The sequence below is a fragment of the Hemiscyllium ocellatum genome, chromosome 20 (genome assembly GCF_020745735.1).
Source record: "Hemiscyllium ocellatum isolate sHemOce1 chromosome 20, sHemOce1.pat.X.cur, whole genome shotgun sequence".
Taxonomy (NCBI): domain Eukaryota; kingdom Metazoa; phylum Chordata; class Chondrichthyes; order Orectolobiformes; family Hemiscylliidae; genus Hemiscyllium; species Hemiscyllium ocellatum.
Genome location: NC_083420.1, coordinates 54621371 through 54635999, shown reverse-complemented (window position 1 = coordinate 54635999; position 14629 = coordinate 54621371). Strand labels below are relative to the sequence as shown.

The window sequence follows — 14629 nt, the reverse complement described above, 5'->3', positions numbered from 1 at the left end:
AAAGATGAATTACATAGAATGGGTTTCAATTCTTACAAGTTCACTTTGCAATTTAAACAGTGAACAACACTAATAAAACAGCAAAATACTATGACAGTTGGAGATTCTAAACAAAAACAGAAAATTTTGGAAATCCTCAGCAAGTCCAATAGCATGGATGGAAAGACAAACAGAATTAATGTAGATTACTTTTGTCAGAACCAGGGGGACTTAGCTGAAACATTTTTTAAGCTAGGCATGGAGGAACTAAGAAAAAGGAAGTTCAATGAAAAAGGGGAAGATATGCAAATAATTTGCAAATTAAGTTCAACATAGATAAAAATATTATATATTATATATTACTGACACATAAAAGAATGAGAGAAATTCCATCAGCAATGCCTGTACTACATTTTCTGGATTCAAAAGAGAATGGTCAAACAAATGCCAAAACTTCTCTTAAAGCCACCTCCAAAAGTATTCAGACACTACTCCTGCAAAACCAACACTGATGGACTGGATACACTCCAAATGGACAAAAACTATCTTACCTGCGAGGTCCCATTTTCTCAACTCTCAACTAGTCAGCTTTCCAGAAAAAGGAAAAGAAAATGCTACAAATATACTTTGAAATTCTCCTTGAAGCGTGGCACCATTGACATTAAAATGCTGGGAGGGTGCTTGCTACTAATAATTGAAAGTTTCAGAACAGGTGGGAAAGGAGAGACATTGAAACCAAACAGAAGTAGGGAATAAAGGATACCTTAAACAATTACACACTCACTCGATGTGATATTTTACATAAAATAGAGGATTGTAATGTTGACTATACTGCTCTGAAGTATATGGAGATGACTATCTAATAGCAGTGAATAAATAATGCCTGATGTCAGCAGAATAAATGTTTGATCTAGTATATTTAGGATTATGAAATCCTAACTCATTGCTTAAACAATACTTTACAGCATGAAATTGAAAATTTTGATCACTAAAGTAATGTACCAGATTGTACAATGTAAAGTCACATCAATTCAAAATATACATATTGGCACAAATATTCTAATGACCACAGAATCACGGAGCAACACAGACTGAAGTTATGTGTTGGTACCATGTGAAATCGCCGACCTTGCTGATTTTGCAGAAGTTGCCCAGAAATTGAAATCCTTTGATGGAAAATCCACTGTGTTTGGAACCCTATGTAAGAGTCCACTAAAGTCAGATAATTCAGTGATTCTGACTTGCTTAAAAAATAATAATGACCCTGAAAATGTTAAGGTCAAAAACCTACTCAACTTCAGAATAACTGAATGTCCAACTTGAATGACCCCCAACCACACGCTCTCGACCCCTAATCCCCCAGACCTGAACCTCCTCCAGGTCAACCTGACTGGGCTCAAATCCCTTCCCTTACCACCAGCCCAACACAACTGAGATATGCCTGAACCTACTGGACCAAATATACCTATTCTAAGGATCCTACCCTCCCCATCCACCTTGCACCGTAACTCCAACCCATTCACTTACCCATCTGCCACCTTATCCCCTCACTTACCTTTCCTCAGCTGCTATAAGAATGCTTTCGGGACCTTAAAATCCTGAAGTTCCAGAAGCAAGTATTGCAAAAAAAAGGGGAACACTACTCCTGTGCTGAGTGAATTACTCCCTGATTTCCTCTGATGGATGCATTTGGGAGAGGTCAACATTGGATTCTTAACCACAAGAATTGCAGACAGATAAGTGGGTAATATTAAAGGGGTCTTCCATTGGTCGATTCTGTTCGAATTGCAATTAAAATATCTTGCCCAATACTATGGAACTTAAAAACTCTAGATATTCATTAACTCTAGATTCCACATCTGATAACATAGACACAGTATATCTTAATCCATTTCATTTACTAATTAAAAAATGTACATCCATTTTACAATAAAGCTAATTAAACTGTAGTAGAATAGGTTTTAAAATGACTTCTAAGAAAAAAAATTATACAACGACAGATGATTAAACCACTGTACCTATTTTAAGAAGTTCTTCAGTTTCACTAACATTAAAAAGTTCTTTATGTCTGGCACTCTTCATAGAGCTTCTCCTTCCACTAATAGGAAAGTCAGTTCTTTGATTCTCCTCACCCTGTGATGAGGGCACATAACATGCACTTTCATTGAAGTCGTCCAGAAAATCTAAATAATTTTTGTCAGTAAGTACTTTGCCCTTGTCATGAGAGTTGACTAACTTTTTCATATTACATTTTAAAATCTTGTCAGTTGGACCAATTGAGTTTTTGTAACTATTGTCAGGGTCAGATAGATCAGGCCAATTGCAATTTGACTCTTCAGATTTAGCTGAATTGTTGTCAACTTTTAAATCTATCGGTGTCTCATTATTGAGCCATGGAGGCTTTTTCCATTTACTTTTCTTAGGTTTTTCTTTCTTTGGTGATTTTAGCCATGATGGTATTTTTGAAGCTGATGGCATATCTGTTATTTTCTTTGCTGATATTTTCTCCTGTTGGTCTTTCATGACTGGTTCTTCATCAGAATAAATCTCTTCTTCCCTATTGGTTTCTGAAATATTTACCCGCTGGAGTGATGTCTCGACCGAAACTGGAGCTGTTAACATTATGTCTTCCTCCACAGCAGAAATTCTGCACTTTGGTGAATCAATCGAATAAATGAATGCATTCTTCTTCTTTTCTAAATTAGAATTTAAAAAGAACGAGGAACTTGCTTGATGTGGAGAACCAATATTAAGGTTTGTTTTTGAGTTCTCAATTACATTAGCTTGATCTTCTGTATCACTCTCACTGAAAGCATCAATTGTATTTCTCTCCTCTAACCTTGAATTTAGAAAGAACGAGGAAGTTGCTTGCTCTGGATGCTCAATGCTTGGGTCTCTTTCTGAGCTCACCCTTTCTTCAGTTTGCTCTTCCATATCACTCCCACTGGAAGTATCAAATGCAGCTTTGCTTCTGTTGGTTCTCAAGTCAATGGTTGTACTGTAATCAAACACTTGGTTTCCACAGCCTTTTTCAAGTTTTTCTTCATATACAAGATTACCATCCACATAAATCCTCACATCCTTTGCCCCAACATCAAGCTCCTAAAGAAGGAATTTAAGCAATGAAGCAATTTACAATGTTATAAATACATTAAATTTTTAAAAAAGTACAATGAGCTTTAATGTGATTAGTTACTTACAGATATAACAAGGAAACAGGCCATTTAACTCTTTCAATTCCACTTGGGCTTTATTTTACATTCAAATAAATAGTTTGAATAACATTCTATTCTCCTATCACAGTATCCATTTTTCTCTTATACACTTATTCAAGTCGATTCTAAACTCAGGTCATCAAAGCTTGTAAGGAATTTTCATTTTCTTTTCAAAATATCTTACATTTAGCATGCATGGTTAATCCCCAAATCCTGACTGATCCATTGCTGGAAACAATCTGCTTCTGGTCAGTTATTGCTATTCTTCATTGCTTTAAGCACTACCATCATATTGTCCCATCTTAATTTAATATGTCATAATCAGATTAATAGCTACAATTAAGACACATTTTATCACCTTTCCTTTATTTACATTTTCTGAAAGCAACTGAAAATTTAAAATAAATTCTTCATCCTACTCAACACTTTAGTATGGTTGAGAATTTTGACTCTGTTCTAAATTTAGACAGGACAGGTTGGCTGTTCGTCATCTGACTACAAGTTTTCGTATTCTACCTGACTCTCATTAAGATCAGGAATTCAGTGCACTGAATATGTATTCAATTTTGTAAATGTTTACATAAATATCTAGAAGAGAAAAGTTTGGAAGCCACAAATTTGACTTGAGATCTTTTTTATTACAAATGTGAATTTGTACTGAATTCATTAATAGCAACAAGATATGAACTGCAATATAACTTTATTTAAGCAATTAATATATTCTCAATTACTTTTACGAATTGTATTTTGTGTTTAGAGATAAAAATAATATCCAAATTTATTAGTACTTTTAAAGTGTAATTCAGTCCTATGCCTACTAACCTATAACTTCTTGGAGCCACAGAAAATAGCATAAAGAAATGTTCAATTCTTTTTATAATTGATTTAATAAACAGAAACTTAAATATTCTAATAAGTAACAAAGGCAAGTCAGAGACTTAACACCGTTAGGTTTAAACTTTGTTCTAATCTACAGTACATACCACGATTATTTGACTTAATTTCTTAAATATCTTTTGTGGACTCTTAACATTTGTCTCTCAACATAGCACAGAGACACCAATAAGCTGTACATGTTATTTTGCATATGAGTTCCTCGGATCAGGATAAGCAATATCATATTCTATTGCTATTATTGGTGGAGTCCAAGTAAAGTAAGGATAAGCTTAATAATCCACTGCATTAATCTCCTGGCGTTCTACATTCTACTCATTTATGTATCCTGTCAATCGGCTGAACTTCAATGCCTTATGAGATTTTCTATTATCTATTCCATAGTAAGGCAAACAAGTGTCAAAATTCTCATTACTCCATTACACAGTAGACTGAAAACAAAGACTTTATGGTGGGACAGTTAATGAGTAGTGAAGGACTTTAAAGCAATTTTTCAAAGTGCTCAGCAGTATATTGCAGCGAAAAGGAAGAATTAAGAAAATCATAATCTGCCATGAGTGTCCAAGGAAGTAAGGGAGGCTTTCAAATTGAAAGAGGAGGCATACAGAGTGGCCCAAGAACATGAAGAAACTAGAAGATTGGGAAAACTTTGAAGGTCAACAGGAAGCCACAAAAAGAGCTATAACGAAAATTAAATTAGAAAAAGACTAGCACAGAATATAAAGACAGATAGCAAAAGTTGTAATAAATATATAAAACGAAAAAGAGTGGCTAAAGTAAATATTGGGCCTTTAGAGGATGAGAAGGGGCATTTTGTTATGGGATATGATGAAATGACTGATGTAATGAATAGGTATTTTGTCCTTCACAGTGGAGGACACTAATAACATGCAAGTAATTGACAAAAAGATGAAGGTAGGTGAGGATCTGAAAACAATCATTATTATGGAAGAGGCAGTGCTGGGCAAGCTAATGGAGTTAAGGAGAGACAAGTCTCCTGGCCCTGATGGAATGCATCCCAGGGTCCTAAAAGAGATGGTGGGAGAAATAGCAACTGCACTTGCAGTTATTTTCCAAAATTTGCTGGATTCTGGGGCTGTTCCAGCAGATTGGAAAACAGCAAATGTAACGCTACTGTTTAAAAAGGGAAGTAGACAAAAGATGGGGAATTATAGACCAGTTAGCTTAACTTCTGTAGTGGGGAAGATGCTTAGTCTATTATCAAGGAAAAAATAGCAAGGCATCTAGATAGAAATTGCCCCATTAGGCAGATACAGCACAGGTTCATGAAGGGTAGGTCATGCTTAATTAATCTTTTGGAATTCTATGAAGAAATTCAGAGCAAGGTGAACAGTGGGGATACAGTAGATGTGGTGTTCCTAGATTTCCAAAAGGCTTTTGACAAGGTGCTGCAGAAGGGGCTCCTGCATAAGATAAAGATGCATAAAGTATTAGCATGGATAGAGGATTGGTTAACCAACAGGAAGCAAAGAGTAGGGACAAATGAATGCTGTTCTGGTTGGTAATCAGTAACTATTGGAGTGCTCACGGATCAGTGTTGGGACTGCAATTATTCACAATTTATACAGATGATTTGGAGTTGGGGACCATGTGTAGTGTGTTAAAGTTTGCAGATGACACTAAGCTGAGTGACAGAGCAAAGTGTGCAGAGGACTGTGAAACTTTGCAGAGGAACATAGGTATATGGAGTGAGTGGGCAAAGGTCTGGCAGATGGAATACAATGTTAATAAATATGAAGTCAGGAGTAACAGTAAAAAGGATCATTACTTGAATGGTAAAAAGTCACAGCATGCTACTATGCAGAGGGACCTGGGTGTCCTTGTGCATGAATCACAGAGGGTTAGTCTGCAGGTACAACAAGCAATTAGGAAGGCAAATGGAATTTTCCCCAACATTGCTAAAGGAATCAAGTTTAAAAGCAGGGAGGTTATGTTGCAGCTGTATAAGGCCATACCTGGAGTACTGCATGCAGTCTTGGTCTCCTTACTTGAGAAAGGATGTAATGGCACTAGAGGGGGTGCAGAGGAGGCTCAATCGGTTGATTCCAGAGTTGAGGGAGTTGGCTTATGAGGAGGGATTGAGTAGATTGGGATTATATTCATTGGAATTCAAAAGAATGAAGGGGGGGATCTTATAGAAACATACAAAATTATGAAGGGAATAGATAAGATAGCAGTAGAGATGATGTTTCCACTAACAGGTAAAACGAGGACAAGAGGGCATAGCCTCAAAATTAGGGGGAGCAGATTTAAGACTTAATTCAGAAGGAACTTCTTCGCCCAGAGAGTTGTTAATCTATGAATTCCCTGCCCAGTGAAGTAGTTGACGCTACTTCAGTAAATGTTTTTAAAGGTAAGACTTTTTTTTAAACAATAAAGGAATTAAGGATTTTGGTGACAGGGTGGGTAAGTGGAACTGAGTCCATGAAAAGATCAGCCATGATCCTATTGAATGGCAGAGCAGGCTTGAAGGGACAGATGACCTACTCCTGCTCCTAGTTCTCATGTCCTAATTACATGTTTTAAAGATTACAGAATTTGTGCACCTCCCCAAACAAACACCTGATACTAATTATTTTCAGCGGGATGTTACTCATACCCCCCCTATACATTAACAGCACAGAGGTGGAATGAGTGGAGAGTGTCAAGCTCCTGAGAATGGTCATCCACAACAAGCTTTCTTGGACTCTTTATGTGGATGCACTGGTTACAATGTCTCTTCTTCCTCAGGCAGCTGAGAAAATTTGGCAAAACGGCAAATGCCCTTGCCAACTCTTATAGGTGCATCATCGAGAGCATTCTGTCTGGATGTATCACTATCTGGTATAGCAACTGTACCATTCAAGATCGGAGATGGTTACAGGAGAGTGGTGAACTCAGCCCGGACAATCACAGAGGCTAACCTCCCATCTATCGAATCCATCTACTGGGGTCACTGTCAAGGAAAGGCCACCAGCATTCTCAAAGATCCATCCCACCCTGGCAATGCTTTTCTAAAACCTCTACCATCGGGGAGAAGGTACAGAAGCCTGAATACACACACCAGCCGGTTTCGAAACAGTTTCTACCCTACTGTTGTTATAACACTGAATGGACTCTCAAACTCTTAACATTCACCTGTACCTGTATTTTTGTTTTTGCCACTGTTTACCTATTATTTAGTTACCTATGCTATTTAACTACTCGTATTGCTCGCAAGACAAAGCTTTTCACTGTGCCTTGGTACACGTGACAATAAATTCAATTCAATTCAATTCAATTCAAGGAAAACCCATAGATTCTTCTTAATTGGTAAATCTTATATAAAGGTTTATCTTCTAGGACATACCTTGTTATAATCTGCATAAAAATAGGAAAACACAAAAGCAACTCACATTGAGGCTCCTATTATAATTCCAAATCTTGATCTTAGAAATACCGAAGACACACAATTTGATTGGACTACGAACAACAAAATATAATTGAACAGGTGGATGGAAGGGGCACGTCCACATGTGACGCTCCTTTGTGGTCTGTGGAAAGAGGAAAGGTTAGATCTTAATAATATCATTGAGTTAAGCTTTTCTTAATTGACACAGAGGGAAGAACAGATTTCTTTTAGAATATCAATATAATTAAATGAAAAACAAAAAAATTAAGAAATGTAGAAACCAATATAGAATGTCAACAGGCAATTACTTCAATGGGACATTGCTGTCATAAAAACGACATCTTAATTCTATGATTCTACCTTATAATTTGAATATTGCTAAAGTCTAGTCTGCATTTTAAATTGCTCAGAACAAGTTAATATTTGTCGAAGACAACTAAAACATAGTACTTTACCAAACATATTTCCTATTGTTGCGAATCAATTTAATACTTATTAGTTCTGACCAAAACTAGAGAAAATATAAAAGAAAACAGCTCTCTCAACCTTTGGACACCTTTGTTTGAACCTGCCTGTTAGGCTAAGCTTTTAATCCTTCTGCTAATATCTCCTTCTTTAGTGTGGGCAGCTTCACAACAAGTTAAATATAGGCTTTTAAGAATAATGGAACCTTCTAGAATTTGTTTCGTTTTTTTGGATCTTAAAATGAGATTTAGAAACATGAAAGTTTAAGAAACTGCACTATAGTTAATAGGTGATAGGTTAAGGTGACAGCCTTAAGATTTGGAGATGCTGGTGTTGGTCTGGAGTGTACAAATTAAAAATCAATTAAAAATTGGAAGCAGTAGTTTTAGGAGTGCTTCCAATTAAACCTGTTGGACTATAACCTGGTGTTGTGTGTTCTTTTTAGCCTTATTTAAGACCTCACTTTTGTCAACGAGGCAAAAGTCCTATGCTTGGGATTATAACCCATGACCGATGCTAAGACCAGCAAATATTGGTTGTGATGATGGAAAATCTAGAAATTTTAAGGGACAATGGCTTTGCAGATGGAGGATCGTTCAGGAAGAGAGACAGTTTTTCTTTTAAGCACTTGACACAGAGGAAGGCAATAGGGAAAAGTCTCTAGTACTCTTTGCCCTAGTTATATTGTTCATTGAAATTGAAAATGGGAGGATATGAGCAACTATGTAGAAAAGGTCAGGAACATGAGACATGGAGAAATGAACAGAGGACCTGCTTTTGGGCTGACCACCACTAGAGGGGTGAAGGACATTATGAACCACAGATCAGATGCGTACTAATTAATAGCCTTAAGTAGAAATATTCTCATTTTTATGGAGTATGCATGAGTAATGAATAAAAAGATCATGTACTGCCAGTTCTCCTGAATTGGAAATATTCTACTGACAATATAGGGATACTCTTTATAATTCACTTCTCATTTTGTTTGTATTTATTTAATTATTTATTCATTCATTCCTTTGTAAGATGTTGGCATCACTTGCTGGGCCAGCATTAATTGCCCTTGCCTATCCTCCCATGAGGTGGTGGTGAGCTGCCTATTTGAACCACCACAGTCCATATGGTGTACAGGCATCCACAGTTAAGAAGGGAGTTCCAAGATTATGACCCAGTGATAGCAGAGAAATGGCAACATAGTTCCAAACCAGGGTCGTATGTGGTTTGGAGGTGGTGGTGTTCCCTTTCATTGCCTGATCTTTGTGGTTCTAGATGTTAGAGGTCAGATGTTTGGAAGATGCTGTCAAAGTTTCTTAGTGAGACACTTTACTGCATCTAATGCTGTAGCCACCACGTATCGATGGTGAAGGCAGTAAAAGTTGAAAGTGGTGGATCAAGTTCTAATCCAGCAGGTGGCTCTGATCTGAATGGTGATGAGCTTCTTCAGTGTTGTTTCAGCTGCATCCACCCAGACAAGTAGTGAGCATTCTGTTACATTTACTGAAAAACCAAATATTGTATATTTAAAGCCATGAGACTCCGCAACAGAGAAGGAGCGAAACAATTTCTTGTGGAGGCTGGTATTATGTTGTCTGATTCATGTGGAGCAGCCAGTTATTTAAAATGTATATCACCTCACTTTTTATTTAATCTACGGATTGTTAACATGTAATTCAATTTGGAAGTGAGAAAACAACACATTTTAACCGAGAAAATCTAATTTGACATTTCAACATATGTAAATGAGCAGTTATTTATATCGTTGGAATTAAAGATAATTTATTTACATAATATAGTTAGAAAGCAACTTTCTCACGGAATACCTTTGTGTTTACAGATCAACTTAGCTTACCTTTGTCTTTCCATTCACTAAACGATTCAAATTCCCAGGACTGTGGGCATTTCTGACATCAACATCATGTGGAGAAACAAAAATCTTCTGATGTTTTAGATCAAAAAATTGTACTTCTGTTAAGCCGACTTTGTCAACGTTGCCCCAGTTTGACAAAATTTCCAGTGTGACATAAATTATGTCCTTCACCGATGTATTGCCCGACGTGCCATTACTCTGTTGAGTCTATTAAAAAGTTGAAGTTGCGTATGTTAAAAATTGAAAATTATGGTACTCTATCAGATTTTGGACATTTACAAATTTTCCTTATATAGAAAAGAAAAAAAAATTGTTTGGATTATTGCAAATCTGGAAACTAGAGAACAGCTGTTCATATCCATTTTGTTTTACCACAATATTTATTTCTTGGTCTCTGGACCGACACTTCAGTACAGTTCTGAGGGAGGATTGCATTATTGAAAGGAGTGTCATTCAGAAGGGACTTTAACTATTTAGATGGGCATAAAATATTTTTGGTGTTATTCAAAGAGGAGCAGGATGATTCATCCAATGTTCTGAAATATTTATTTCTCGACCGATATCATCAAGAGAGTTGTTTGTGGAATCCTGCCGCATGAAAATTGATGACGGCGTCTGCCCGGAGAACAATAGTGAACACACCTCAAAAAGTAAAAGTAATTGGCTTTGCATTTCCAAGCTTCTAAATGGTGAGTTATGAATGTTCTTTTCTAGTTGTACTTTGTGAAGAAAATATATATAAATATCTGCTGTCGCCTAGTTTAAAATATTAACTTCTATAAAGATTGTGGCAGTAAAAGGATGTTCATCTAAATTTAACAATGTTCTCCATGTGTTTTCAATTCAAATGTCTGGAATTGGACTACATCAAATTTAAGGGGCGGGATGGAGAAATCAGATATATAGGAGAATTTCAAATAGAGTTCAAACCAGAAAAGTGTGAATTAATGTTTTGGGGGAGGCCAAACAAAAAAGGGAGTACACAAAATACTGAAGTGTTCTGAAGTGTAAAAGGACAAGGGAGTCTTGGAATACATGTCTACACATCGTAAAAGGCAGCAGGACAGGTTGGCAGATTGGTCAAGAAGACTTTCATACACGATCTTATTATCTGCCTTTGTCATGCACAACCTAGATTTTGCCTTTGTGCCTAAAAGGATCAAGGAATATAGGAGGAGGATGGGATCAGGGAACTGAACTTAATGATCAGCCTTCATGGTATTGATTGGCGGGGCAAGCTTGAGGGGTTGAATGGCCCTACTCCTGCTCCATCTTCTATGTTTCTGTGCAATGTCCCCAGGTTCACTGAAAAGACTCCTGTTGGGTGGGAGAGAAAGCTTTGGCTTCAGCCAAAGAGGCTGTAAATAGACATGGGCAGGTTTACTGAGTGTGTAAGCCATTTGCAGATGGAATATAGTGTGGAGATTTGTCTATTTGGGTAAAAATTTCCAAACTAACTCAGTGACATGTCAAAATCTGCTCACTATCCAGTCCACACTTTCAGACCCTCCTGAGGGAGGAGTTTTCTTACTCCATATCATAACATTGCAACATAAAGCTACTTAATACAACAAAGTTTGTATCATCCCATCCTATTGTATACTTTGCTGTCTATATCATGTGAATTATATTTAAAACATTGGCAAATGGAATATAATATGATGAAATATGATGCAAGTTTGTAAGAAGAATAGAAAAAAAAAATGTTCCAGTTGAAAATGGTGAGAAATTACCAAACATTACTGTTAGGGAGTTTGTGTGATTTTGTACACAAATATCAGAAAGTTCACATGATGAGAGGACAATAAGAGGACAAACGATACATTGCCAGTTATGTTGAGGTTGTATGGGATGTTGGTGAGGCCTCATCTAGGTACTATGTCCAGTTCTGGTTGCCCTGCTTTAGGAAGAATATTTTTAAGCTGGAGAGGGCTCAGAAGAGATTTGTCGGGACGTTGCCGGGAATGGAGGGCTTGAGTTATACGGAGAGACTGTGACCTTTTTCACTGGAGGGTTGGAGGTTGAGGGGTGACCTTATAGGGGTTTCATGAAGGATATAGATAAGGTGAATAGCAGGCTTTTTCTCCCCCCCCCCCCAGAGTAGTGGATTTCAAAATTCGGGGGCATATTTTTAAGGTGAGAGGAGAAAGATTTTAAAAATAGATGATTTTGTTTTACACAGAGAGTAGTCTGCGCGTGGAATCAACTTCCAGAGGAAGTGGTGGATGTGGGTACTGTTGCAATATTTAAAAGACATTTGGATAAGTACATGAAGAAGAAATGTTTGGTGGGATATAGGCCAAGCTTATGCAGGTGGTGCTCGTTTAGTTTTGGATTATGGTTGGCATGGACTGGTTGGACAGAAGGGTCTGTTCCTTGGTGTATGATTCCATGACTTGAAAAGAAATTCCCTTTTTAAAGGGGTTTCACAGTATTATTCTGAAGAATTCCAATGTCGTATTGCTATGTAGTATCAGAATCAGTTAATAAATTTCAAACGAGTGACTGAATGTTGGCTATTATTTAGTTAACTATACAAGCTAGGCTCTGTGGCTCAGTTAGAGTGTTCTGACATCTGAACCAGGAGGTCTAGCTTCAAGTCCCACCTGCTCCAAAGAAGAAAAACAACAAAGAAAATTACTGCCCTTTGGCCCTCCAAGCCTGCGCTGATCCAGGTCCTCTATCTAAACCTATTGTCTATTTTCTAAGGGTCTGTTTCCCTTTGTTCCCTGCCCATTCATGTACCTATCTAGATTCATCTGAAATGACGCTATTGTGCCTGGCTCTACCACCTCCACTGGCAATGCATTCCAGGCCCCCACCACCCTCTGCTTAAAGAACTTTCCATGCATATCTCCCCTAAATGTTTCCCCTTTCACTCTGAAATCGTGACCCCTAGTAATGAGTCCCCCATTCTGGGGAAAAAAGCTCCTTGTGATCCATCCATCTAGACTTCTCATGTTTTTGAAGACCTCAATCAAGTCCCCCTCCATGTTTCCTAATTTACTCAACCTCTCCTCACGGCCAGTGCCCTCCATACCAGAAAACATCCTGGTAAATCTCCTCTGCACCCTCTCCACCCTCTCCGAAGCATCCATATCCTTTTAGGAATGTGGCGAACAGAATTATATACAGTATTCCAAATGTGGCCGAACTAAAAGTCCTATACAACTGATGAAATGACCTGCCAACTCTTGTACTCAATTTACCATCCGATGAAGGAAATTATGCCGTATGCTTTCTTGACCACGTTACTGACCTGCGTTGGCACTTTCAGGAAACAATAGACCTGAACATTCATATCTCTCTGTACATCAATTTTCTCTAGGGGTTTTCCACTTACTGTTTAGCTTGCTTTTGAACTGGATCTTCCAAAACGCATCACCTCGCATTTGCCCGGATTGAACTCCATCTGCCATTTTTCTGTCCAACTCTCCAATCTATCTATTTTCTCTGACAGTCCCCTTCACTAGCTGCTATTCCATCAATCTTAGTGTCATCTGCAAACTTGCTAATCATACCACCTATACCTTCCTCCAGATTATTTACATAAATTACAAACAACAGTGGTCCCAGCACGGATCCCTGTGGAACATCACTGGTCACAGGTCTCCATTTTGTGGAACTCCCTACCACTCCTACTCTCTGCCTCCTGTTGCCCTGTCAGTTCTTTATCCATCTAGCTAGTATACCCCATGCGACTTCCCCATGGTAGGCTGATGGGGAAGTTGAACCTTATCAAACGCCTTATTGAAATCCATGTATATGATATCTACATCCCTTCCCTTATTAATCAACTTCGTCACTTTCTCAAATAATTCTATTAAGTTGTTAAGACATGACCTTCCCTGCAAAAAACCATGTTGACTATCACTGATAAGCCCATTTTCTTCCAAATGGGGATAGATCCTATCCGTCAGTTTCTTCTCCAGCAGCTTCCCTACCACTAATGTCAGGCTCACCAGTCTATAATTACGTGGATTATCCCTGCTACCCTCCTTAAACAAGGGGACATTAGCAATTCTCCAATCCTCCGGGACTTCATCCATGTTCAAGGATGCTGCAAAAATATAAGAACAACGAACAAAGAAAATTTACAGCCCAGGAACAGGCCCTTCGGCCCTCCAAGCCTGAGCTGATTCAAATCCACTGTCTAAACCTATCACCCAATTGCTAAGGACCTGTACCCCTCTGTTCCTTATCTACACATGCATATGTCCAGATGCACCTTAAATGAATTTACCGTGCCTACCTCTACCACCTCTGCTGGCAATGTGTTCCAGGCACCTACCACCCTCTATGTAAAGTACTTTCCTTGTGTATCCCCCCCTAAACGTTTTGCCTGTCACCTTGAACGTGTGACCTCTCATTATTGAATCCCTCACCCTGGGAAAAAGCTTATCTCTATCTACCTTGTCTATACCATTCATGATTTTGTAGACCTCAATCAGGTTCCCCCCTCAATCTCCTTTTTTCTAATGAAAATAAACCTAACCTACTCAACCTCTCTTCATAGCTAGCACCTTCCATACCAGGCAACATCCTTGTAAACCTTCTCTGCACCCTCTCCAAAGCATCCACATTCTTTTGGTAACGTGGCAACCAGAACTGTACACAGTATTCTAAGTGTGGCCGAACCAATGTCTTGTTCAATTTTAACATGACCTGCTAACTCTTATGCTCAATACCCCGTCCAATGAAGGCAAGTATACTATATGCCTTCTTGACCACTCTATCTACCTGTGCAGCCACCTTCAGGGTTTAATGGACCTGAACTCCCAGATCCCTCTGCTCATCAACTTTTCCCAAGGCTCTTCC

At 38.1% G+C, this 14629-nt stretch overlaps 1 protein-coding gene across 4 annotated transcripts in view; it reads right to left on the bottom strand.

Annotated features, from left to right (window-relative positions):
* Positions 1 to 14629, bottom strand: part of LOC132825525 (katanin-interacting protein) — a 132900-nt gene that overhangs the window by 50629 nt on the left and 67642 nt on the right. For all 4 annotated transcript variants that reach the window (XM_060840881.1, XM_060840879.1, XM_060840880.1 and 1 more), the window contains 3 exons: positions 9794 to 10018; positions 7484 to 7621; positions 1998 to 3081 (listed from right to left, as the gene is read on the bottom strand). In XM_060840881.1, coding sequence (XP_060696864.1) covers positions 1998 to 3081; positions 7484 to 7621; positions 9794 to 10018 — 1447 coding nt within the window. The remainder of the gene's footprint in view (positions 1 to 1997; positions 3082 to 7483; positions 7622 to 9793; positions 10019 to 14629) is intronic.